Source organism: Peromyscus leucopus, chromosome 9, assembly GCF_004664715.2.
Source record: "Peromyscus leucopus breed LL Stock chromosome 9, UCI_PerLeu_2.1, whole genome shotgun sequence".
NCBI lineage: Eukaryota > Metazoa > Chordata > Mammalia > Rodentia > Cricetidae > Peromyscus > Peromyscus leucopus.
This window is the reverse complement of record NC_051070.1, coordinates 59282833-59307585: the sequence shown is the minus strand read 5'-3', so window position 1 is coordinate 59307585 and position 24753 is coordinate 59282833. Positions and strand designations below refer to the sequence as shown.

The 24753-nt window shown below is 44.3% G+C and overlaps 1 protein-coding gene across 2 annotated transcripts in view; it reads left to right on the top strand.

Annotated features, from left to right (window-relative positions):
* Pinx1 (PIN2 (TERF1) interacting telomerase inhibitor 1) overlaps positions 1-24753 on the top strand; it is a 60589-nt gene that overhangs the window by 2779 nt on the left and 33057 nt on the right. For both annotated transcript variants that reach the window (XM_028884158.2, XM_028884159.2), the window contains exons 2-6: positions 507-616; positions 2290-2382; positions 4552-4630; positions 8447-8539; positions 14208-14284. In XM_028884158.2, the coding sequence (XP_028739991.1) occupies positions 507-616; positions 2290-2382; positions 4552-4630; positions 8447-8539; positions 14208-14284 (452 nt within the window). The remainder of the gene's footprint in view (positions 1-506; positions 617-2289; positions 2383-4551; positions 4631-8446; positions 8540-14207; positions 14285-24753) is intronic.

The following is a 24753-nucleotide window of genomic DNA, read 5'->3' as shown; positions in this document are numbered from 1 at the left end:
GAAATCTATAGGACCTTGGTATAAAAGGTTTGGGTTTTACTTGGAGGCATTAGGCAGATATTATTCTCCTAGACTCGGGTTTTCTCATCTGAAAGGTAGAAAGGTAAGAATATCTCCCTTCATTGAGATACTGTGGAAATTGAGTCTAATATCTGTGTAGCGTTCAGCCTATAACAGGAAGCAATGCACACCAAGGTGACTGCACCCGATGCTGTGGTTGCTCAGCTGCCAGTGAGTATGAAGGGGGCGACAAGAGGGGCTTTGGTTGTTGACAGTGACTGGATGTGGAAGGCTCAAATAATAGTCTATCAGGTGTTTATTTTGCTTTCTGTCTTAGAGGGAATATTTTACTTTGAATTTTACGAAGTCAGTTTACATGCCAGGAATAGTTATGGTAAAAAACAGGGACGAGATTCTATTAGCCCCTTGGACTTTGAATGTGTAAGCATGTGCTGATTTGAGGGTGCTTAAGACAGGTTGCTGATGAGATACCTTTTCATTTACAGGTCGGCGGAAGCAGAAATGGACTCTGGATCCCAGAAACACTGCATGGAGTAATGATGATTCCAAGTTTGGCCAGAGGATGCTTGAGAAGATGGGGTGGTCTAAAGGAAAGGTATTGTATCAAAAGTCTAAAGTATCCATGCCAAGCCAGGAGATTATGAATTAGAAACTAGCCTTCATAGAGTCTGAGAGAGCTTTGTGCTTTAGATCAGCAATTGATTTTGGAGAGCTAAATTGTGACCAGGTGGTAAAATTAGACTGGACCCTGGATACCAGCCAGGTCTTCTGGTTCCTGCTGTGATTAGTATCTTTCTTAGCTATCTTTTAATTCATTACATATGGAATCATACTTAAGCTTCAGTTTTGTGTTTCCAAGAATGGTACTTCATTGTTCTTTTAGCAGATACATGTTTTCTCGAATCCCTTATATTCCACTCATTCCTGACTACTGTGGACTTCTCATGTGAAACTATACTTCCTACTTCTGTCAGGGTTGCAGGGCTCTTGCTGAATCCAGTGGGTGTGAGATGTCCTTAATTAACTCCCCTTCAGCAGTGCTCCGCACAGTGGCTGCTTTGTTGAACTTCGTGGTGGTAGCATTACTACCCTTTTCTCTCCTTGGTTTTTTATCACTTGAACCACCTCTCAGTCATGGCCATCTTCTTCCTCTAGACTTTTGAGCTGTGGAGCCACTTTGCATACTCTGCCCAGGCGATCTCATCAGTTACCATGCACTGAATTATGCCTCCTGGCTGTGATACTTGAGTGGCCATCTCAAGATTATTTTTTATCATAAGCCTCTAGTCCCCTCAAATCTTCTCCTTTCCAAGTTTTCCTGATTTTCAAAGATGGTGCTAACTACCCAAGCATTTAGGCAATGCCACCTCCCAGTTCCCTCTTTTCCTCCTCTGTCCATTTCACTGTACAACAACCAGAAGGGCCTTTCAAACTTAACTTTAGATCTTGTTGCTCCCCTGCTGAAGATGTTTCTAAGAATTAAAATCTACATCTCTGCTCTAACTTTCAAGGTCCTGTGATGTTTGATCTCCATTTTTGTGTTCTGTTCACATTTACCTAGCTGAAGCCTCCCTGGAGGTCTTTCACGTCCTGAGGTCCATCAAGGTCTTTCTCACTTACAGTCTCTGCGCTTGCTGTTCCTATGACCTACAACCTTAGGAGTGAGAGCTAGGTGAGACCAGGGACCTGGAGCGCTCCTCCACCTTCTCTCTTGATGCCATGTTGCAGTATCAAGTAACAGAGAATGCCATGTGCGCCACATGCTCCTGTGGGCTTCTGCCACTTGCTGTAGCTGTGCCCTGTTTCAGAACACACACAAGATCTGTGCTCTACACAGTGTTGTCCTTCATGGACTCTGTATTGGTCCTTGGGCTCAAGAATCAGCATTCACAATTAAGAGTGCATCCTTGGTGCTGCAGACATTATCTTCCAGAACGCTCTGGGCCAGTGGTTCTCAACCTTACTAATGCTGTGACTTTTATACAGTTCCTCATGTTGTGATGATCCCCAGTCATAAAATTATTTCATTACTACTCTATAACTAATTTTGCTACTGTTACAGATAGTAATGTAAATATCTGAGATGCAGGATATCTGATATCTGACCCCTGTGAAAGGGCTGTTTAACCCTTAAGGGGTTGCAACCCACAGGTTGAGAACCATTGTTCTGGGCTGTGTCTGTTTTGAATAGATGGTGAAGAAAGAGAGAGAATTTCTCTTTGTGGCTGATAGGGTTATATTTAACCTCTTTATGTTTAATCTCCACAGGGTTTGGGGGCTCAGGAACAAGGAGCCACAGAACATATTAGAGTTAAAGTTAAAAATAACAACCTGGGACTTGGAGCTACAAACAATAACGAAGTGAGTGACTTCTGAGTGCTTTCTTTGCAGAGTTGAGTTGTGTCAACAGAAACATTGAAATTCATGCAAGTAGATGGAATTGTTTTTAATCAAGAGTATGGTACCTGCTTTGGGTGAAGAAAGACCTAAGGGCACTTGGCTTAGCTTGTCCTCATCCTGTGACATGCATCCACCTCCTTGCCTTGTCCTCCTGGATCCTTTATTTAGTTATGGCCTAGAGAGACACTCCTGCTTTATGGCTGAAGTTTGTAAAAAGTCTTTTCAAAGAAATGTTCATTTCAGCACAGAACCATTTTTCATCTTTGCCTGTATCCTGATAGTAGTTTGTCTTATACTGCGGGTGGCTTTGAGAGTGGAAAATAATGTAAGAGAGCTGGCTTGTTTCTGCCTGTTGGTGTCCCCAGTTATCACATGTCCTCTTGAACACAGACTCTGCACTTGCAAGGTTAGTACCCACTGCTCCTTTTCATTCGTAATGAGACCTGGGAGCTTTGATCCTGAACTCTGGTAGCTAACAGAATCCAGTAAAAAAAAAACAAAAAAAAAAAAAACTGGGAGAACGACCTTATGAACTGAATTTGGTATCTCTGACTAGAACAGCTAAGATTTTCTAGAGTAACAGCTAAAATTTTAGCCGCTCAAGAAAGAGCTTCTGTAAGGTTAACTGTAAATGCTGTTGTGAGAAACACGAAACATGCTATACTTATATTCTTAGGAGAAGAGCTGTGTTCTGTCAACCTATTTGTACACCTTAACTCTTAAACTTTCTTACTAAGAAATGCTTATGTAAAGTTGTATGGGCAAATCGTGCTCAGAAGCCCTGCTGCCCACTGGGTCATATTGTTTTGAGGTCATTCTTAGTGGACACCTTGCAAGTAGGAACTTAGTGATTCAGAGACTTGGGATGTTCTTCTACAGAGTTCGGTGAAGTTGCTGCTGACAAAAGTGTTCCAGTCAGCAGAGGAGTCCAGCTGTGTTGAGCAAAGAGGAGGGCTGTGCTCTCACTGCTCTTGTCTGTCATGTCCATGGTGCGGGTCATTCCTGCCCTGCCCCCCAAGATTTATTTATTTTATTTTATGGGTATGGGTATTTTACCTGTGCATATGTGTCTGTACCACATGCTTGCAGTACCCACAGATGTCAGAAGGCATGGGATCCTCTGGAACTGGAGTTACAGACAGATGTGAGCAGCCATGTGGTGCTGGGAATTGAACATGTGTCCTCAGCAAGAGCAGCCAGTGCTCTTATCTTCTGAGTCGTATCTCCAGTCCCCAATAGTTTCTGTGTGAGAAGATAATAATTTTATATTGCTTCAGCACACTTTGCCTATTGCTCTGTTTTTGCTCTGACTTAACTATGGGTGAGCCATATACCTTTGAAATACAGGTTTGAGCTTCCAAGCAGGTTCCTCTAAATATATATGTATATTTTGTTGACTTTGTGGTCCTGGGGACCAAACCTGAGACTTTATACATGCTAGGTAAGGACTGTACTACTGAGCTTTGCCCTACATGCTCTAGCTCTTATATGGATCTGCTTAAATCTTATTTCAAGTTTATACTATTTCTTGAATCCAGTTAAATTTATTAAATAGTGGTTTGATGTCGGTCATAGGTGCCGCAGTAGAGAGAGTAGCTCACCAAAATGCCAAGCTTTCATTTTCCAAAGGAAAAAAGACCGACACCCAGCTAGCTCACTCTAGTTACTTTATTCAAATATATTCAAGGTTAATCGGAGCTGGGAAAGGTTCCAACGACCACAGTCATCCTGCTCTTGCTGCCTGTGAGAGCAGACAACCCACACAAATTTCAGTCATAATCAAAAGTAAGAACTCCAGGTTTGCCAGGAGTGTCTTAGGACCAAGGTCGGTGCAGCTGCAAGCTCTCATGGAGCACCAACTGTAGATTCTCCAGAGGAACAACATTTCTTCAAGATTTAAATAGTCTCAAAACAGTTTCTCAGTTTCTACTGATTAACCCAAACATAGCAAAGGCTTTGCTGAACATATCTCTCAAAGCCAGACACAAAGACTTTAGTATAGATTTCACTACAAAGTAATATTTTAATAAACATGTACAATTTCATATTAACGGCCAGATTTCTGTTATATGTCTGTATCAGCAGTATAGTAAGCTTTGGGTTGCCTCTCATACTTTTTGGTGCTTCCAGGACAACTGGATTGCTCACCAGGATGACTTCAACCAGCTTTTGGCAGCACTCAACACTTGCCACAGCCAGGACACAGCAGGTAAGGACACTAACACTGCTGCTCCTCCATCGTTAAGTGCGTTTTACTGTAGACCTTCAGATCCCAGAGCTGGGTGATGGAAGCAGTTACCAATACTCGGCTCTGTTTATATTTTAATGGTACTGTCACGGAATGAGCTTTTGCCCACTGTCCATCTTCCTGGTCCTAGAGACATTTTCCATTGTCACAGCTATGGACATGTTACTGGTATCTGGTAATGTCAGAACTGTGGCTATACATCCTGTAGCATAGATAGCTGTGCCCCACAGTAAAGAATGCCTAGCTTTCTTGGAGGAAACAGCAGGGCATATTAAGAAGGGCACATGGGTGCTTTAGATCCTGGTAGTGCTAGTAGTCTAACCCTGGAAGAAGTGATGAAGGGGTTCACTTCAACTGTATAGGTTTTAAATATATGCTATGCACTTGTTATGATAGAAGAATTGTGAACATTACTTGTCTTTCTGGCAGACTTAAAGTAAAATACAGCATATGTAATTAATGCTATGTAAAGACTGAAAGTTAGCTAATGAGTGACCGATACAGCCTTTGGCTACCAGAGAGTCCCCCTTAGTGAGTATCTGGTGACGTCTAAGTGTCATGAGTAGGGCATCACTCAAGCATGAGATGCCTTTATCACCAGTGTCCTCATGGACCTTTGGACCTGGGATCCTTTTCTCAGAGATGCCCACACTCTGTTCTTAATCAGAGAAAACTGTTTTGCTCTGGCTTTGGCATTGTCACTGTTACTTAGTGCTTGGGCCTCAGAAAGGGCTTGTAACTTTCAGGCCACAGAATCCATCCCAAGACCTGATCTGCTCCAAGACTTCAAAAAGTTCTTGCACGGGTTGTGTGGATAGAGAAGAGGTTTCACTTCCCCCAGTCTGATGATGTCATGATCACTGTTTACTAGGTGAGAGGTACCATTTTAGTAATGTTGGGACCCTGTCTCACTCAGGACAGGTTTCCCTTGACCTACACTGATGGCTGGAGCTAGGCAGCGTCACTACAACAGCCGGTCCTGGAATGTTTAAGTAAGATCAGGCAGCGGGCGTCCCAAAGGACCCAGAGGACTGAGTTGTTTGTCAGGAAGGCTGTGACTGACTTCACAAATGACACTTGCCTTCTTCATCCTCCTCCAGGGTTAATCTCCATGGGCTTCCTTTTCCTTGGTGCCCAAACCCGGGAAAAATTTAACTGTCAAAGCTGCAGCTGTCCACCTGTAGATAACTCCTGTCCAGACCACTAGAGGGAGCCAGTAGCCCCGCAGCCCTGATGATGCATTTAGAGAAGCTTGTCTGTGGCTCCACTGCCGGCTAGAACTGGAAAGCGCCTTCAGAAGATTCCTTTAGGGAAAGCCTGTTCCCAGGACAGACCTGGAGAGCTAACAGGTTATTTTCCTTTTTTGAATGCAATGTCTTCATCCACATGAATTTTTTTATCAGTCATGCATTGCTTGCATTCAATGGTAGATGGCATAGGAACCTAGTATTCTTTTCTGTTGTTAAGACCCCTTAGTAAATTCAAACTGTTTGCCTTCTAGATAATCAGACATTTTGTGTTTTCCTCTTGTAGAACACAAAAATCAGAATGTTCTTTTAAATTTCATTTTAAGTTACCTTGTTTCACACACTTAGGTGTGGTAGGTGTTTATAATCCCAGCACTTGGGAGGAAGAGGAGGGAGAATCACAAGTACAGTGTGTGCCTCGTGTAAATTGTCAGTTCATGGCCAGCCCATGTTACACGAACAGGATGGAGGGCGGGGGCTGGAGAGATAACTCCAGTAAGTAAAGTGACTGTTGCACAAGAGTGAGGACCTGAGTTCAGATCCCCAGCAACCACGCCGGAAAGACTAGTGTGTGACTGTAACCCCGGTCCTGGGGGAGCAGAGACAAGAGAATCCCTGGAGCTCAGTGGCCAGCCCGTTTACCAGTCAGTGAGTTCTAGGTTCAGTGATAGACCCTGTCTCAAAAAAAAATGAAGTGTAGCAAGATGCAGAAAGATACCTAACATCGTCCCCTGGCCTCCACGTGCATATGCACACTTAATGCACACATGCATATGCACACTTACACACACATGCAGACATACACATGAATAAGTATATAACCCCACATACATACACAGGTGCATGTACATGCAGGAAAAGTTATCCTGTCTCACTTAGGCATACCCTGACAGGTTCACACTAGCATTTTGATGGCACTTCCTCCTAGTAACCGCATATTAACCTTCTGATATTTTGCCACTCGTTATTTTAAATATTTTGGGATGGAAACTGGGGTGCTGAGAAGTGATGAAATGCAAAGTTGTGGTTTGAAGCAGCATCCTCAAGTTCTACTCACATATCCCCTGAAGAATTTTGAAAGTGTGCTCTGTCACACATTTTTAGATCAACATCCAAAAGATTTTAAATCCACAAGTACATTTCCAAAGGATGTAATTTCTGGTTCATGGAAAAAGTATTGATATTTTAAGGAAAATTATGCCATCACTTTTAAATGTGCCCCATGTGCTGGAAATAGCATTTATTTTGTAGTAACCTTAAATGCCTGTAGTGAATGCCAGATGCATCACAGTTTGATATCCATTGTCTCTGAAGTATGCAAATACATACCTCTGTAGGGTCCAAGAGGCTCTATTTCATAATTCCTTTCCTCTGAAATAACATTTCCATTTCACATTGTATTTTATGTTAATATATTTTAATTTTTAAACTTTTTAAAAAATATTTGTTGGTATTTTGAGTTAGAGTCTTACTAGGTAGCCCATGGTGGCCTTACATTAATGATCTTCTTGCCTTACCTGCGCCCAATACTGTGATTGTAAATTTGCACCACTGTGACCAGCCTTACACCCTTTTTCAGTTGATCCCATTTCTCTACCACAGCACAGACAGAACATTTTGTTTCCTAGTGATCTCAGCACTCAGTACAGATGTTTTCCTTTGGGTTAAGTGGCCATAGTAATTAGTGGATTACTATTAGGACAACTAGAAAACGCATTGTAAATTCAGACGAATACTCAAAAATAAACCAGGGAAATCTCTGGCATTGTGTCTTGATAAGATGAATGGAGAGGCTGGTTTTGATGAGAAGATGGGGCCCTGTTACCCATATTTGGGTTCCTCATTGATCCCAAGGAGAGAGCTGACCTTCTTAAAGTGAGGTGGAGACATGTGGGAAAGGAGAGCATGTGGATTGTGCCCTCAGGTCAGAGACATGCCTGTGGATCCCCTGAGCTCAGTCCAGACTCAGGCGTCCTTCGACAGGGACATTTAAACTCAGAAGGTGCCTCCTGAACTGAGAGCAGTTCTGGTAGGCCACAGCGCAGTGGTTCAGGGTGATGCGCTCTCAGTAACCCATGCTGAGCACTGTCTCAGAGCTGAAGCACTGTTCACAGTTCCCAGCCTGCTCTGCTTCACGCTCTGTTTTGAAAGTACTAGGAACTCCTGGGGAGATCATGGCTACCTAAGATGTGGCTCAGTGGTCATGTTGGAATCAACCCACCATTCTTTACTGCAGGTGATTAAATGATGTTCCAGTATCAGGCTGTGTTCAGTGTGAGCTCAGCCATATTGAAAGGCTTTTGGATTACCTAGGTATTGTACTGCTGTGAATTAGTGCCATGAATATTCATATCTAAATTTTGGTATGAAGACATATTTTCATTTCTCTTCTTTAAGGGTTTTATAGGCTAAAGAGAACCTTGCCTGATCTTCACTTAAAAACAAAAATCCCAGTCTTTTGCTAATGGTTTAGTAATAAATGATGACAGTCCTATAAAAGCGTATGGTGATGTTTTTCTTCCTTCTAAAGATTCCTCAGACAACAAGGAAAAGAAATCTTTTAGCCTTGAAGAAAAATCTAAAACCTCCAAAAACCGGGTTCATTATATGAAATTCACGAAAGGTAAGAGCAGGCCTTCACTTGTTGAAGTGTGGGTGCTGGCACGGGGTTTCCTGAGGCTTTGTGACTTGCCCAGAGCTGCAGCACTGGCTGCTTGTCTGAGGTTCTGAATGGGGAGGACTGGGCAGCCTGGCGGGTTGATCTGCAGCAGCCCTGGGTGGTGAGGGTTCAGTATGATTGCAAGGTCCCATGCTGACTTGCCAGGTATCTTATTAAAGTGCAAATTGGGGTGCCCTAGCACCAAGAGGAGCACAGCGGAGGCTTTAGACTGGGCAGGTCAAGTGTGGGCTGTGAATGGAAGTCAGTGTTGTGTTTAGAGGAAATGGGGATGCTGTGTAGCTAGATCAAAAAATAATTTAAATTTTCTGTTCTTCAATTTTACAGCTTTTACACTCTTTTTCAGTTCTTAGTAGTTGCGGTGGATAGTTTCTGTTTTGACAGTTTGGCTCACTAATTATATCAAAATCTTCACTGTAATGACTCATAGTCCCAAGGTGACCCTTGTAGTAGTCTATACAAGTTCTCCATCTCATGGAGTATTACTGTAGGCATCCCATGGCCATGGCCACGGTGGTGTTGAGAAACAGGGCAGTTGGAAATTAGGCAGGAAACCCTGCCTTGCTCATCACAACCTTCCTAGGCCACTTTCCACCTTCCCCATGTAGCTCATTTTGAGTGCAGCTGTTCTCTGTAGCCATTAGGTGGCACTCGTGTACAGATGAGAAGCCTTTACCTTGCTATAAACAAATCTCAGATGTTTCTGCAGAATGGCCACAAGCTACCTATTACATGCTGTACTTCATGTATGTTAGGTGTGATGGTTACTGTTTTGTGACATCCAGTCACTATGTGATTGTTCTTTGGCATATTGGATGTCTGTTTCTGCCTCTGTGTCAGGGAATGTTTATCTCTTTGCCTTGTTCTTGGCATTTGGGGGATTGCTTAACTCCCATAACCTGCCTGAGTAGCAGTGGGAGACAGAGTCTGACTGGACACTATTGATAGTAGCTGTCCTTTAGGACCAGGACCTCAACAAGTAGAACTGTGCTTGGAAGAAGTGAAAGGCGCAGCAGAGGCTGGAGTTCAGGAGCAGAGTGACTTCCAAGCACTGTGGGAAGAGAACTGGAGTCTCCTTCCTTCCCCACAAGGGGTTTTAATTGCTCCTTTGTGCTATCCCTTTCTTTTTCACAGGCAAACACTCCTTAGTTGGAAGCCTATGAGGCTTCTAACCAGGGCTTATCTCTAGCACACCATAACCTGCTGTAGGACAGAAAACTACTTTACTGTCCTCCTGGTCCTTTGGGGGTGAGGCATGGTAGCCCCTTAAACAGCCCTTCTCTTTTCATTAGACACTGTAGGAAGACTAGAGACACTGCAGAAGGCTGTTGCGAGCACACAAGTGAATTCACTTTGGATGGCATGCAGCCTTTCCCCTTCCCTCCAAATGTATGTAGTCTTCTGATTGTCCCTTAGTGCCTGATTGCATGCCTGACTTCATCCGAAGCATTTGCTGAAGTTAGGATACACCTCTCTACGCTGCTCTAATCTGCTGGATACTGGCCGTGATTGCTTTCTATTTCTAGTTCAGCCACTCCCTTGCTGGTGACCCTGTCAAACTGCTTGGTGCATTAGGCCTTCATTTCTCTTTCACAGTGAGGTGTGTGTAGTTTTCAGCCTTGCTCCTGAAGAAAGGAGGCCTTGGAGTGCAGAGAAGGAAGAGCTGGAGGTATATTGTGCTAGAAGGAGAAGAGGTATCAGGAAATAGAGGACCCAAAGGCTGGAAAGGAGTGAACATAAGAAAGGAGTGAAAATCCAGGTAGTATAGGAAACAGCAGATACCACCATCTGCACTGTCCAGTGGAAGTTGGTGTTACAGTTCTTTTAATTTCCTAAAAGCTATTTCTTTTCACTTGGTCTTGTCTCTGGGTGTGATGATAACCATAAACTGTTAGATTGTTCTAAAGGAGCCTGTCTGGGTCAGAGGAAACTGACTTCTGGCTACTGCTCTCCCAGATATATCCCGAACTATTTCCCTTCCTTTAAATTCTGTTTCCTCTTCTGTAACATGAGGAGGTATTTGCAAATTGCCATGAAGCCCAGCTAGACTGTTCTGTGTTTTGTGAGACATGACCCTTTATATGGAACTCATGCTTTCCAGCCTTGTGGAAAAAGGGACTTTAATGTTCACAATCAAAGTTTCTATCTAGTTCCTTTTGCTAATGAGGATGAGTCACGTGGTAAGTCCCTGTGTGTCCAGAAAACTAAAATGTAGGTGGTGCTCTGTATAGCCTGCTCAGGGCCTTCCCAGAGCAAGGGCTGGCGATTGTGCTGGTGCACACCTTTGGTCCCAGCACTGGGGAGGCAGAGGCATGCTGATCTGCATCCAAGGCCCGCCTGGTCTACACAGTGAGTTCCAGGCTAGCCAGGGCTACCTAGTGAGACCCTGTCTCAAAGAAACAGTGCAGAATACCTGGCCAGATCTAATGGTACTGTAATATCTGCTATTGTCTAAGTTCTGCCTACATCATCTTAGTCCTGATGCATAGTTACTCCTTTGTGTAGCTTCTACTTGATTTTGATTTGAAATAATTAAATATGAATTTTAAGTTACTATCATCCATATTTGTTTAAAATCTAGCTCCTTGCCGGGCGGTGGTGGCGCATACCTTTAATCCCAGCACTTAGGAGGCAAAGCCAAGCAGATCTCTGTGAGTTCGAGGCCAGCCTGGTCTACAGAGTGAGATCCAGGACAGGCACCAAAGCTACACAGAGAAACCCTGTTTTGAGAAACAAAACAAAACAAAACAAAAAACCAAAAAACAAAAACAAAACAAAAAATCTAGCTCCTCCTACAGTAAGACCATGGTTGTAAGGGGCATGCTTTTTTATTTAATTTAGTCTTATTGTCTGAATTATGTAAATGAATTTTGAAGCAACTGAAGCTACCCAGATAAACCTGTTTTTTAATTTACAAATATATTTACTAAGCCGGCATTTCTTTAGGGTGGGCTACAGCTATATTTCATCCATCTTATATCTATGAGTTATAGTCTATTTGCTTCCCAGGTGCCAGCCTGGAGGATGCAGTTGGCATTGTCAACTCTGGGAGTTACACTCCTTCTCTCAGTGTGATCATCTGGAAAACATGCTAGCCATGATTGATAGCTAAGTAGCTAAGGCTGTCCTGAGTGCAACATTCCTCTGTGAAACCCTGCACCCAGCCTTGCATGGACTTCCTTGTGTCTGTTTGGCTCCTGGAAGCCTTTCTTCCTGATTCTTGAGATGCAGTTATGGCTGAGCTAAAGCAGCCACAACTAGACAGATAACATGTTTTCTGCATTGTTCGGTTTTTCTGTTGGTCATTTTGTCAAAGATCTAATTAGTTAACAGTTTTTGTTGTGATTTTACCATAGTTCTGAAGCTACAATCCTTTCGAAGTTAATTTTTACTATGTGTATTTTATCCAGGAGTGACCATAAATTCATAATGTATATAAGCGATTCAACCAGGACCATTAGTTGACTCTTAATTTCAGGATCCCACCATCTTCCCATTTCACCCACTTACAGATTTCTTCTTTAATGGCCTCTGACTCTCATTTCTTTCTGTGTTCTTGTTTTCCAGATTGAATCTAGAGCAATTCCTGTACAGCCCTGGTTTCTACATTTACTTAAGTGAACTTTGCTAGAGGATAGAAATTCCTGGCCCAGGAACCCACCCCAGGACTCTAGAAACCCTAGCACCTCTGTTGAACATTGTGCTGATTGGCAGCTTCCCTTTGTGTCTGAGATTTGTTTTGAATGTTTATGTATTCTTTTTTTTTCACATGCTAGTTGTAAATTGTGGCTCCATGTTCTCTCCTTTGGCCTTTTGCATTTAGTGAAATTGTTATAAAAGAGGCATGAATTTATGTTTCTTTTAGGATAGCTCCTCTTTTTAGGGGCCAGGTTAAAGGTCAATGTTTTGGGGGTTTTTTGCTTGTTTGGGCGTTGGGGTTTCTTTCACTGTATGGCACACTGGCTTAGAATGTTTGATCCTCTTGCCTCTGCTGATTGAGTGTTTGGATTACAGTGTGCATCATCATGCTTGGTTTCTTTTGCTCATTCTAAACCAAGTTAAGCTGACTCTTTTCTGGGGTACAACTTCCACAGGGAATGTGCTTTGCAAATAGGAAATGGATTGCACTGGTGACAGCTGAGGCTAGGTCTCTACCTCCCGAGAAGCTGTCCACTGCTCACTGCTGCAACTGCAGTTGTCTTTGCTACCTCTCTGGTTTTATTGCCTGTGCTCCTGTTTGTGGAAAGCATCACTCTGTTCTTATGTGGATTCTCCTGGGGCTTTTTGAATGGGGGTTCTGTTGAATCTGGGGTGCTGGCGTTGGCTTCTGGTGGGAGGGAAGCAACACTGGGAACCTTCCAATACCTCAGGAACAGGTTGTGCCAACTGCACCATCTATTCCGGTACCACTGCCTCTGAAACTGGTTCTGGCACCTGGTTTTGTATCAAATTGAAGGGTGTTTTCTTTTTTCAATTTCATGGGGTCACTGAGCAGTGTCATATTTGAATGCCCCAGTGCTAATCGGTGAACCAGAACATTCTAGGTCATGACATTACTTTGTCAAGTCAGTTTGCTACAGAAAACCAAGACCAGTGAGCTGGTGACTGGAACTTGGCTTTCACCTAGAAACCCAGATTCCTGTATGTGACCTGACCTCTCGTCCCAAGCTTAGCAGCTTCACATGGAGAGCCGAGTTTTCAGATGCACTTTCCTTGAAGTTGATGGATGGGAATGGATTTGGCTGACCGCTTACAGGGTACTGTTGGGGAGAAGTAGAAATTTCAAAGTGAATTTTCAGTTAGTGGTTTGTAGGTTTTTAAAATAGGACTCATAGGTTCTTTGGATACTGCTCTTACCATTTAGTTCCCTGTTGCTGCCATGTGGCTTTCCTTTTAACTGGTAGAGCTGTTACAATTAAGAACATTTTAAAAAGAAACGTTGAGCTTTGATTCGCTTTATCCTTTTAAATTTTCACTTAGTTATTATTGAGATCCTGTGTGTCAGAAATTAGTGAATGTGTGAGTACTGAAAAGGTTTGAGGTTATGTGCCTATCAGGATTTTCAGTTCTGCATTTTGTAGCCATCAGTAAAATCACTGTTTCTCTTTGAAGGGAATGGATTGTTTTGCAGATAGTGAACCCAGAGACCCCCGTAAGTCCCACCCTGCTGGCACAGCCAGCGGGAGGGTCACTTCTGAGTGGAGCTTTCTGTGCAGTCTGTGTGCTGGGTTTGCAGTCAGGAGGGGACTGGGCAGTTCTGGTGCTAAGACAGTCCCTGAAGCTTTGATTGAGGTCTGTGGTGTGCTCAGAGTTATAATGTGAGGGGTTCGGAGTCAGCAGCTGACCTTCTGCTACCAGCCTTCTATCTTTCAGGAGTAATTATTTTTTTTTGGTTTTTCGAGACAGGGTTTCTCTGTGGAGCTTTGCGCCTTTCCTAGGACTCACTCTGTAGCCCAGGCTGGCCTCGAACTCACAGAGATCCACCTGCCTCTTCCTCCCGAGTGCCGGGATTAAAGGCGTGCACCACCACCGCCCAGCTTGAGTGACATGTTTTTACTTGTGTTTCTCATTTCAAGATGAATGGTCTTGCTGAAAAGCTCTGTGTTGTTTCTAGGGAAGGATCTTTCCTCTCGGAGTGAAACTGACCTGGACTGCATTTTTGGGAAAAGGAAGAAGAAGAAGATTGCTCAGGTACCCAGCTGTGGGTTGTAATGATGCTGTTTGTGTGTTCTCTTTCTGTCTCTTCCCAAGGTTATGGAATGTCACAGACAACTATGTGACCCCCACTCCCACCCTTAGCCACTAGATCCTGGGAACGGATGGGCAGTGGGTACACCCTCCATTGAACATTATGGCTTGTTTCAAAACTGGAAGATACAAATGAACCTATAATTCATAACCCTAATGATTCCATTGGGCTGTATATTGCACAAAACTTTTGTACTATTTCCAAATGTAAGAGACAGCCATGTATCTCATTCTGATGTGAAACACACTAGGGATTTTAGCTATATTTCTGGAGATAATGAAAATTTGTTTAATCTAACAAAATCTGGGCTATATAGTTAACTACAGTTCCTCAGTGAATGTGGTGTGTCATGCTTATGTTCCTTTATTGGTTCCTGGCCAAGGTCCGTGGTCACCATAGAACAGAAAGACAACTTTAATTTGTCTCTAGTATTTTTCCAGACTGGTGGTAGTAGATACTTGTTACTCAGTATTATGTTTAGAAACTTGAGAATTGTCTATGATGAGAGACTTTGTTAAACAATTTCCTTTGCAGGTTAGGGCTGGATTCCTGGGTTTCCTAACCCCTCTCTGCCCCACTCTTTAAGCAGGGTAAGCATTGAGGAAGCTGTTTTCTAGGGTTCCCTGTGGCCTGCTAAGACTCATGGATGCTTCATTATGTGAAAGATGGCCAGTCCTTGGTGGTGATGTGTTCCAGTAGTAGAAGAAAATATTTAATTTTTTTGAGGAGATAATACAATAGGTAAAGCAGAGTTAGGATCTCCGGAGCACATATAAAAAGCCAGGTGGGCGTAGTAGCCCATCTGTAGGGTAGCATGGGGGTGGGGAAGGTGACACATGGCATGGGGAATCTCTGGGCTGTGCTGGATAGCCAGAGTGCCTGAAATAGCAAACTAAATGAGAGACTATGCCTTGGTACATAAGGTGGAGAGCAATAGAGGAAGATGCCCAAAGTCAACCTCAGGCTTCTGTTCATCTGTACACATGCATGAACAGACAGACCGACACATGCACACACACACACACACACACACACACACACACACACACACACACACACACACCCCACCACCACCACCACTCACATGAGAAAGAATTTTTCTTATTCTCTGTAGCTGATCCAGGTGAGGACTGCAGTGTGAGAAGGCAGCTGGGTGAAGAACACCAGGGCAGCTCTGACCACACAGTTGACCAAGAGAGCAGCTCCATTCTCCCCAGGTGGCCAGGCTTCACAAACCTCCCGGTGCCACACAGTCACCCGTGGAGCATGCCGGCCTGCACATTCTGCAATCTGCCTGTCTGTGGAGTATCTGGGTGTTATTAGTCCATGTCCACACTGAGGAGATAGACCCATATGGATAGCCACATGCATGCAGAAAACATTCTGTCTAACTGTGCTTCGGACAACCAACAAAGGTTTCCCTATGCAGAATCCTTCTGTCTTGGATGTATGTTGGTTTGCCTTTGAGTTCTGGGTACAGCTGCACCTTCCTTGAATAGTGTTGCTAAGAAACCTTACCATGTTACTTAAAACAGTCTGCACAGCCAAGGGCAAAGGCCTTTGATCAGATTGGTTTGAAAATACTGCTTTTGGCTCCTCTTCTCAGTTGGGTTATTGTGTTTCCCTCCCTTGACCCTCATAGCAACATTGGCTTGAATTTATGTTTTGCCAAACATTGTGCCTAATGATTTCATTGTATCTAATGAAGAAATCGATCTACTGTATTGTACATGTGGACTTTTTCATCTGTCAAGTACATGTAGGCAGTGAACAACTTAAAAGGGAAAGAAGACTGTTTTGTATCCAGTTCTGGGTTCCCAGCATGTGCTCCATCCAGGATGGCACTTGGTAGGGGGTTCAGTAAATAGAAATTTCATTGTACTTCCTCTTTTAAAAATTGGGCTTTAATTGTTAAATATTTTTTAAATGATGCCTTGCATAACTTTGGGACTGGTATTAGAAATACCTTTTCCTTTAGGAGGTATTCATCAACCCGCCTTCTGTGCCAGGTATCATCTACTGGTGTCCGTAGCTGATTGTTGAGAGGAGATTATTGAAGGAATACTTGCTTGTGCTACTTTTGTTTTAAAAGATCAGTTTGTAGAATTTGGCTTTCAGACATTGTGTCTAGGCTAGAGTGTTTCCCAGCTGTCCCTGTTTCTTGTTGCTGTGGAAGAAAGCATCTGTCACCACAAGGCCTCTGCTCTGATTTGTCTGCTGACTTTATTGGTGCTTTAGCATTTCTTCCAGCTGTAGAGGCTGTTGGGAGGGGCACAGTTCCTGGCTGCATCTGGCTATTCAGAAGAACTTGCTTAAAGAGTGAAGGACTATCACACACTCACTGCCAGGTACTCAAGAGATATGTTAGTAAAATACCCTGTGCTGGGCTGGATGGCTGCACCTGTCTGGTTTTCAAGTTCTTCCCTTCCCCAGCGTGGTGCTATGTTACTTGGAAAGCTGTGAAGCTGAAGCAGAGTGCTCCCTAAATGGGATCTACCTGCATCCTCCATGGAAACAAAGAAATGACCCAATACACTGGATTGAAATTACTTGGGCCTTAGGAGAAGCTTGTTGCTGCTAGGAGTTACGTGTATGTTCTCAGTGGGAGGTGTGTGTGTGTGTGTGTGTGTGTGTGTGTGTATACATGAGCTTGCGAGCGTGCGTGTGTCTCCCACAGTTTGCAGATTGAAGTGGAGACACTGAAAAACAAATTCCATTAGTTCCTATCTGGTTGAACTTCCTGATACTCCCTAGTTTGTTCCCCCTCTCGTTTTTTTCCCTCCCCCACCTTCCCAGTTTCCTTCCTCCATCCAGCTTATTTCCTGATTCAGCCTTATCACTAGAGAAAATACTCCGAAACCATATCGAGGGTTGGAAATGTGTTACTAACAGTCTCACTTTGTTTCTTTAAACAACAGGCCTCTGGCATAGGCTCTTGGCAAGTAATTATCCGTGTCTTCACCATATGACCTGACTGAATTAGAACCCTGTGTATTTCTTGTGTACACTTACAATACCTAATTAATGATGACTTTCTTTGCACAACTTCTTTGAAGTCTGCTCACTTATTTCATGTTGCACATCCACTTTGCTGTGTCTTGCTGATCATAAGATCTGAAAACTGTTGCTTGATTGGATTCATGGGGCATTTTAGACCTTTTTTTTTTTTTTTTTTTCCTGGTTGGGTGCAGTACCTTAAATCTCTTATGTGAAAAATAACTACACAAATAAGAATTTTTCAAAAAGTTAAAATAGTTCTTACTTAAAATGTCTTTAGATTGGAGGCTTGTTTGTCCATTCATTCTCACCCCATGCTAATAATCTGTACTAGTGAGCTAGGTTGAATTTGGTAAGTAATTTAAAGGATGTGGCTCTCCCTTTCTGTAGCATCTTATGCCCATTTTGGTCATGCCTACCCTGTCCTCACTGCAGAGCTGGGCACTAGAGAGGCAGGCATTCCTAATGCTAAGAACCTTTCAGTTAGAACAAATCTGGCCTATGACCATAAACATGCAATATAATCACTTGAGTTCTACAATTGATTCTTCTCCTCAGTAATGATTTCCATAATCCTTGTCACCATTTGACCATTGATAACAGAATCCAGATTCAAATGTCTAAGTTGGAAGTTTTGGTCCAAACTCTTACCTTTTGAAGATAAATTAATGAGACGTGTAAAGTCTTGTTGAATCATTACATTAGAGGGTAACCTGACCCCGCATTAACCAAGGCTGAGACCTGTAGCATGGCATCGGCCTGAATGTGGGCAGGTGCTTCTGTGGAAGGGTTGTGCCTTTCGCTTGTTGGTTGCCTGCAGCCTGGCTTGTTGCCTTCAGGCCTGGGTGCCATAAAGTAGAGAAGAGGTCAGAGACATATTTGTGCAAAGGGTTTCTGGGGTGTGTGCTGTGCACTGGAACAAGTAGCAGAATTGGGTGTGGTTTGCAGATGAGCACAAAAGGGAGTTTGTGGGGATGATGGGGAGCCCATGGGGACAGCTGCTCAGGGAGTGAAGCAACCCAGATTGACCACAGGCTAGCAGCTAAGGATACAGCTGTGGTCTGTTCCCTGCAGGAAGTGTTGTGCAGGTAAGAGTGAACAAAAGGCCTGTGAGCCCTCAGCCTTGATTCTGGAGGACAAGCACTTAGAATCACCTTTGCTGCTGGTATCCAAGGTGGTTCACATTTTCCTGAGCTGCTAGCAACCATTACTTGGTTTTTCTTGTTTCTCATAGTGGACAACTGGGTTTTGTCAACTTACCTTCTTTCTCCAAAGGGTAAAAAATCTTGAAATGGTTGTTCAAGAGAATGAGTGTCAAGGGTAAGTGTCAAGGTGATTGTCTCAGATATTCCTAGTTTATCTGTAAGCTCAGTTTTCTTCCCTCTAATAAGAGTGCTGAATTATATGTTCCGGTAGCAGGTTCTATTTGCCACCGAAGGCCTGGGCAATGCATTCCATTCCACATGCTCTTACATGTTCACCTCATAGGACAGTGGAGGCCAGCTCCCCTTCCCCAGCGTTGGGTGGCTTTGGTTTACTTGCAGCCAATAGGCTGGCTGTGAGGATGCTGCACAGCTTTGGAGGCTGTATGAGTGAGAACATTTGCTTGGAGCCTTGAGGTAAGTAGTCATCCCCCTTGAACTGCTGCACTGAGAAACCAGGACCCAAATGGAGTCCCTGGCCTTGCTAATGTCAGGAAAGGCTACAGAAAGCCAGGAGCAGAGGCAGGCTTTGAGGGCTTCTATGCTTCTGGCACAGAAAAGACCTCCAACTCCAGTGCCAGAGGGATCCCAGCTCACCAGTGTGACTGAGTAGTCTTTGAGTCAAGGGAATGAAGGAAACCATGAAAATTCTAAGATGCATAAAACTGTATCTCCCATGCTGGGATGATGGCAGTAAATACTCCCTGAGCAGGTGGAGCACTTTTTGTGTCTGCTCTGATAGACTGCTAGGTGTATCTTTGGCTTTACTGGGAAGCCAGGAAGGCTGGTAGTTTTCTATGCTTGTGTGTGGAACTGTATAGCCTGCTGCTTCCTGTCTGTCAGTGTGCTAAGCATGTTGTCTTCTGGCTGTGAACACAAAATCCGCTCTCCTTTGCATTTGAACTCTGCTTCCTTGTGTGTTAGTGCCTGCCAAAGGCCCCAGGATGGAGACCCTTAGACCTTGTGGCTCGGGGTCGTACGGCAGAATGTGGGGTGGAATTGGCCATGGGGGTACTTACTAGCTCTGGATCCAGAGCGCAGGAGAGATCATTACACTGAGCAAGAAGCATTGCAGAGCTGCTTTTCTTATCGAGCCCAGCCTTTGGTAAAAGGAGGAAGAGCAGGCTATTGACTTTTAGGTGTCCGTGGTATCTGTTAATCACAAAGGATAAATTACTGTTTCTCAGACACAGGAAGGTCTACCTTGGCTTGAAGGCAGGCGCTTGTGCCGTTCTTTTATTCGTCTTTCTCTGTACTGGTAGAGGCTCACTTCTGGCCATTTGCTCCTTGGGGGTTTTGTTAAGGACTGAAGGGAAACTGAAGGGCACTCTTTTGATTTATCTCCTATCCTTTCCTTTTGGTCACTCCACAGGGCTAAAATAGCCGAGTTGGCTTTAATATGTCGCCATTAGAGACCAAACATTAGCTGCAATAAACCATCATGCCTCACAATGAAAAATGTCCCCTGATTGGCTAATTAATCAGTCAAAGGGGATGACATGGCTCTCGGCTTGAGGGACTCTGCTAGAGAGAAACAGGCTGTTGATAAATGGTTTTCCAACAAATTCATCTATCAAGGAAACTTAGTCATTTTTTAACTACAGTTTGTGTGACTGCAGTTTTTTCTCAACTTTTTCTTTTCTGCTGTTCTTGCTGTTTAGGCAGCATTTTTGTGTTGTTGATAGAAAAGTCTAGGATTTTAGAGATGAGAAAATAAATGCTCACTATTTACTCATGCCTGTTAGACTGATTGGTTTTGATTGTCTGGGTTTACTCATAGGTGAAGTCCGACAACTTTCCACATAATAATTTGTGAGATTATCTTTTCCTGGCTTCCTTCAAAGTTAGACTCTCCAGACTGTATGGTTCCCACTGCCCGAGGCTGAGTCCTGGCCCAGTGTTGTTGGCAGTCACTTACCCTTTCCAAGTTCACATTTTCTCATCTTTAAATGAGTGCCAAGAAGGGGCTCCCCTGCCTGGGTGTGTGAGTGAAGGAGGTCACCTGTATAGCATCTGCAGCAGTGGCCAGCACATGGAATGGACTCTTTGAATGTCCACTGTTATTTTTTATCAATATTAATATTAAATTATTATTTAATATTCCACCCAGCGGTGTGGAAACGTTAAGCTGTTTGACGTAGCTCACCATGAGAATCAGCATTCCTCTCACACCCTCTGTTGCTCCAGCTTCCTGGCCTGCTCCCTACAGCATCTTCAGTCCTTTTACCTTTGTATGTTAGTATAAAATCTTATATTGACATTTCTTCCATTGATTTTTCAAATTTGCCTTATCAATTTTATTCTCAATTGGAATAATTTCTTCCATTGCTGAAGTGCATCTCTCAGTACCCTGGAAAATAGCAGGAAATTCCCGGAGCCTCCAGGGAAGGAGGGTGAGAAGATATGCTGGGGACTGGGGAGGCCTGCATTCCCAGCCTTCCTGTCCTTGCCTCTCAACAAGCGCTTAGCTGCTCCTTGCTGCTGTTACTCCTGTCACCACTCAGTTCTGTGATCAAGACTGAAAAATCCATCCCTATTTAAAAAACAAAGCAGCCAGGATAGGAGATTCTGTCACAGTGGGGAGGACAGGTGAAGGGAGCCAGAGCCATCGCTGCCTGCTCAGGGCCTGCTTCCTTGCTGTATCCCACGGCCCCTGAGTATCTCTCTCCCTCATCTGCTGGTGCCTGCGCAAAGCTGATCACGGAGCCTTGAGCACAGTGGTTCTTCACTGACAGTGTGCTTCTCGGGACCATGGTGTTATTCTGAGGTCAGATACTGATCCACAGGCCGATGCTGGGCTCTTCCTGGGTTCTGCAACCATCTCCTTGCCCACAAGGGTAAAGGAGTGGAGTGCATGGCGCGGTGCTGTCACTGTGGGCTGGGTGGGGAGGGAGAGGTTGAGTGCTGCTGGAAGGAGTCCTCACGGGAGGAAGCCTGAGTGCGAGCGAGTGAGGCCACCCATTGACACTTCTCACCTGGATCTCTCTTGGTAGATTAGGCTTTGGGCCTTTTTATATCTCAAGTTACTACTGGTGGTGTTATTGGGTGCTTACACTTTTACAACTATGTAAACTACTCCCTGCTAAGTCAAATGTTGTTCTAGAGTATTTCTGCAGTTTTGCTGCTACTGTGACTTGCCCTCGGCACTTGTAGGTGCTGTAGCCCCTTGTTGTTACTCTTTGTGAGTTGCTCTGTCAGAACATCTGTCAGCTAGATGTGATTACTCAGAGGATCTCCCCACTGCTTGCCTCACTGGGACTCCCTGCTGGCTGCTCACACCCAGCTTACCCATACCTTGTTCATTGTCCTGAGTTCATTTCTGTTGCCTGACAAGATGTCCTGGCAAACAGCAACTTGGGAGAGAAAGGGATTATTGAACATACAGTTCCAAAGTTACAGGCCTGGAGTCGTGTGTAAATCAAGAAGCTAGTCACACGCACACCCACAGTCAAGAACAGAGAGAAATGAATGCCTATGGCCTAGGCTCAGCCCCTTCTTGACACTTGTACAGTCCAGGACCCATTTACCAAGGTTGAGTCTGGGCACCTCAATTAGTGTGTAAAGATAGTCCCTCACAGACATGCCCTCAGGCCAGCCTGACACTGACACTCTTCCCAGGTGATTCTAGGTTGTCAAGCTGACAAAACTAACCATCGACCTCCTAGCCTGCCCCACCCTAAGCCTTTTGTCCAGCAGCTTCCTGAGAAGAGTGCAGGGCTGAAAGGAACTGCTCTGCAGGTGAGGATGAGAGTGGGGGCTGGAAATTGGTCCCTGAGCTTTGAAGGTTTTACTCTTGTGTGGTGGTACTGTTGGTGCTTCTGAACTTTACAAGGACCTGTTTTCTTGGTCTCCCATACAGGAGGTTTTAGAAACTTCTTAACCTTGGAATCTACAGTCTCCTAAGTGGGAGTTGAGTGTTTATATTCCTTAGACATTTCTTAGCCTCCTGGCAATTTTGGAAATCACCTTCGTTCATCCTTTTATACTTACCCCATCCTTTTTCTCTGTAGTTACATGGACAGCTCCCCCACCCTCTTCTTTGTGGTTGCATGGGAACTCCCCCCTCCTCCTCTGTAGATGCATGGGAACTCCCCCCTCCTCCTCTGCAGATGCATGGGAACTCCCCCCTCCTCCTCTGCAGATGCATGGGCATCTTCCTCTCTTCTCTGTAGTTGCATGAGAACCCCCCACCTCCTCTGTAGATGCATGGGCATCTTCCTCTCTTCTCTGTAGTTGCATGAGGACTCCCCCCTCCTCCTCTGCAGATGCGTGGGAACTCCCCCCTCCTCTGTAGATGCATGGGAACTCCCCCCTCCTCCTCTGCAGATGCGTGGGAACTCCCTCCTCCTCTGTAGATGCATGGGAACTCCCTCCTCCTCTGTAGATGCATGGGCATCTTACTCTCTTCTCTGTAGTTGCATGAAGACTCCCCCCTCCTCCTCTGCAGATGCATGGGAACCCCCCCCTCCTCTGTAGATGCATGGGAACTCCCCCCTCCTCCTCTGCAGATGCATGGGAACTCCCTCCTCCTCTGTAGATGCATGGGAACTCCCTCCTCCTCTGTAGATGCATGGGAACTCCCCCCTCCTCCTCTGCAGATGCATGGGCATCTCTCCCCCTATTTCCTCATAGTTGAATGGACACTCCTCCCCCTTCTCTAGGTGCATGGCATCATTGGCTAGGCTTTAGATTATTCTTTTGTCTCCGATTTTCCTGTGTCCTTGCTATACTTTGGAGAAGACCTTGGATTTATTTTCTAACCTTTCTGTTACAAATTTTGAATTTAGCCCTTAACGTTTTTATTATTCTTCCTTATTTCTAAATGTCATTTTGTTTTTGTTTCGAAGATTCAGTACATTCCCTTGTCACCAAAGACATTAGGAGTTGAGATTCATGTTTCTGTCTTTTCTCTGAATGTCTCTGCTCTTTCAGCTTTGGTTGTTTTCTCACATTGGAGGATTCCCACATAGTCCAGTCATCCTTTGCCATCTGCTTTGATCTAAATCATAAATCAGTTAAGGAAATTCCCTTAGGAGCCCATTTGCAGGGGCAGGCAGCTCTTCTTGCCTGGCTGTCCAGGGATCCTGGGTAACTGGCCCTTTCACTGGGGAACCCTTAGGTGGCAGGGCTCTGTTTCTCTAGAACAGCACTCTGACAGTGGCACAGTTCTGGTATCCAAAGTTAAGAGGGTCTCACTACCATCAGTGGGCTTCTTCCTGCCCTCCAGCCACCGCTTACTTCCTGTTAGCATATGGTTCAGGCTCTTTTGTCCCCAGAGATTATGCTTTCTGTCACCTCTGTGTTTTTAATTTGAAGAGAAAAATGAATGGCTGGTGGTCTCCATTCAGTAAATTAAATAGGGTCTAATCCTAGGGACATTGAGCAAAATTGCTCCAGGAAAAGAAGTCAGATGCACTATAAGAAAGCCTTGTCAAGTTAAAAAAAGAAATTGTTGAAAGATCTGTTGCTTTTTCTTTTTCATCATTTCCAAAATGTAGAACTGTTTTATCTCATAATATTTAGGCAAGTGTCTTAGTCACTGTTCTATTGTTGTGAAGAGACATCATGTTAACTCTTATAAAGAAAGTATTTACTTGAGGGCTTGCTTACTTTCAGAGGTTCAGTCCATTATCATCATGGCAGAAAATGTGGCAGGCAGGCATGGGGCTAGAGTAGTTGAGAGTGACATCCTCATCCCTAGGCAGAGAGAGAGACCTTGGGCTTGGTGTGGGCTTTTGAAACCTCAAAGCCCACCCCCAGTGACACACTTTCTCCAACAAGGCCACACCTTCTGATTCTTTCAAATAGGGCCACTCCCTAGTGACTAAGCATTCAAATATAAGAGCTTATGGAAGCTGCTCTTATTCAAACCACCATAGGGAGCCTAGAGGTGGCTACCAGGTTCAAGTCCAAATGTACAAGCTTGTTCTGCTGTGCCTGGTTCCCTTAGGCTAATTTTTGCTTCTTCCTAGGGGACCCATTTGGGCAGGAGTAATTGCCTGCACACCTTTGTGAATGTTAAAAATATACACTTCGTTGCTTACTTTACAGAAGTATGGACATGTTGAAGAACATGCTCTGAGCCTCGAGAAATACATCCCTATTATACTTCAAACTAGAAGCTTTTTGTGTGGCTCCTGTCACCAACAAACTACCCCTGCAGTGTGTGCTTCCTCTAAGTCCACACTGGGGACACTTGACAGATCAGAAGC